We start from the raw sequence: 2,403 nt of genomic DNA on the forward strand, positions 1-2,403 counted from the left end.
AAAATCGTTCAGATTGATTATAATTTTAGTTTCGCAAAGTATTAAAACAGTTTCTATTTACTGTTTCATTTGTAAAAAGTTATATAGAAACATTCTGCAACGTAATTTCTTCATTGATATTAGTATACCTTCATTAAGGTTAAAGATTTTAGCGTTTGATCATTTTGATTACTACGAGGCTTGATAGTAATTCTAGCTGCACTAGTTAAAGGATCGTTTGGATTTAAAACTTTACAGTCGTAATCAAGATGATAGCAGACCCTTTCATTCCAATTCACGGTAAGCGTTCGAATCATCAATTCTTTATCCTCACACAGAAGGCGCCCATTCTTGAATTCGATTTTATAGGAGCCATTTTCTAATATAACATCTTCTAATCCACAAGGCGAAAGGGCAATTCGCCGGTAGGGCTCAGGAATATTTTGCATTATGTTATCGTCATCTACATTTTTACTCAATATTACAATCTTCAGATGAGTGGTTTTTAAATAGGAATCAATCGGCGATAAGTAAGCCACAGCTTTGATTTCCTGCTGATATGAGGGAAATATATGCTTGAATAAAACTGATACTGCTGATTTAATATAGATTAAATAATCCGAAAAATGTTGAATAGGGACATTAATACAATATGTATTCTCAATTTCTTGTATAGATATGGATTGGTAATCTAATTTCTGAATGTTCCAAACTTTATCTTCTTGACTTCGATGGCCTAATTTTAAAGGTAGGTCTTTAATGTTATCCACTTTGAAATACTGACACAATTCGCTAGCGGAAGGAATTGGTAACCGTAACATTACTTCAAATGATTCTTGGTAGCCAAAATGGTATCCATCGGGCTCTAGTCGAATAATGGGTGATAAATAAATTAGATGTTCACCATCATCGACGGGTAGGCCAAAAATGTACGGGGCATCCGTGTAGAAGGTTGTTAATGTTATGGATAAATTATCCTTTAAAGCCTTTTTAGGAACGAATAGACGTAGCTGAGGTATTTCTGGTAAGGTTATGGTATGATTATCAGATATTGTACAAAGTTCAGTTATTTGAGGATAGCCATTTAATGCTATAAAATAGGTTGACATTGTGTTAGAGAATATGCAAGGAAAAATGCTGCAAGTATGAATACGTTTCCATCTGCAGTATTTTGCGATGATATTACCAGTAAAGATTATTCCGCTTACAATCTATCACATTATAATCTCAATAATTGTAAATCTTATACAATATTTCTATGATATCTTGATCCTAGAATGATAATTGTCAAAGTTATACTAATGATTTTACCCGGTATAAATCCTGGAAATATATTTAAGTGACTTTCGTTCTGGTAGTCAATATCAGTTATAGCATTTTCTAGAAAAATAACAATATTTATTAATGAATTTTAAGCTAAATCGAATTTTATTTAGTATTTATTAACTCTTCAATATTCCTATCTCAACTTTACAGTATGCTACCGCTTAATATAGTAGAGTTAAATGTCAAGGATTATGTTTAGTAGATGATTATTCATCAAACGTCTTACAACTTAACTGAAGAAAACTAAAATAAGCATTTATTTCTCTAAGTAATCTAGCTATCCCGATATTATAGTCAGCTCAAATTTATGGATTTGGCTTAAAACAGACTTTGAAGTAGCTATACATGTATCTTATTGCTGTATAATAATAGTAGAATTCTAATAATTCTATTCTATGCAAATATTTGCAAGCAGACATGATTGTCCTATGTGGAACGCAGCGGCGGTGAAATTAAAATATTTCTTGTTATACAGGAGTTCTTTTACTTTGTGTGTACATTATTGTCAAGAATAGAATCCTTATCGTAATTTTTAATCTTTTCAGAAAGAAAAGCATGACAAAAACAATAATGTGCATTGCATTGGAAACAGTTTACTAGAAACCAACCTGGAAGTTCTTTCGCAGCTTTTTCATTTTCAGCTTCTGCCCTTACGTGGCCAGCAATAGTATTACTGCTCTGTTCGCTACGTTCTATATCTACCAATGCAAGGTTACATCAATTCTTCAATGTGAATTTATTTCCTATTTATTACAATGCTGTTATTCTTTATTCCTTTTACCTTCAACATCGCTTTGTATCAACTGTTGCTCTTCAGATATGTTACCTAGAAATTAAGTATGTGCAAGAACATTTACCATCATATTCAAACAAAACAAAAGGAAGATCCTGCGTGTACGTAGGATTTCAATCATATCATGCTACTTTAAAAAATTTACAGTGGCACTACATTAACGTCAGGCAGATTACATAGAAGTATTCTTTACACGCTACCCGTAACTTATGTCAATTTTGTGCAACATTCTTAACTAAAACGAAACGTTTATTCTATTTTTGATAATTTTTGATAATTTTGATAAGGTTCAGCAGTAAATAGTT

At 31.7% G+C, this 2,403-nt stretch overlaps 1 protein-coding gene across 1 annotated transcript in view; it reads right to left on the reverse strand.

Moving 5' to 3' along the window:
- Positions 1-119: 119 nt before the first annotated feature.
- TRIADDRAFT_52770 (uncharacterized protein) overlaps positions 120-2,403 on the reverse strand; it is a gene marked incomplete at both ends in the record, with an annotated part of 3,967 nt that continues 1,683 nt past the window's right edge. The window contains 4 exons of the mRNA XM_002109055.1: positions 120-1,069; positions 1,291-1,359; positions 1,914-2,003; positions 2,087-2,131. Of these exons, the coding sequence (XP_002109091.1) occupies positions 120-1,069; positions 1,291-1,359; positions 1,914-2,003; positions 2,087-2,131 (1,154 nt within the window). The remainder of the gene's footprint in view (positions 1,070-1,290; positions 1,360-1,913; positions 2,004-2,086; positions 2,132-2,403) is intronic.

The sequence above is a fragment of the Trichoplax adhaerens genome, genomic scaffold, assembly GCF_000150275.1.
Source record: "Trichoplax adhaerens TRIADscaffold_1 genomic scaffold, whole genome shotgun sequence".
Taxonomy (NCBI): domain Eukaryota; kingdom Metazoa; phylum Placozoa; class Uniplacotomia; order Trichoplacea; family Trichoplacidae; genus Trichoplax; species Trichoplax adhaerens.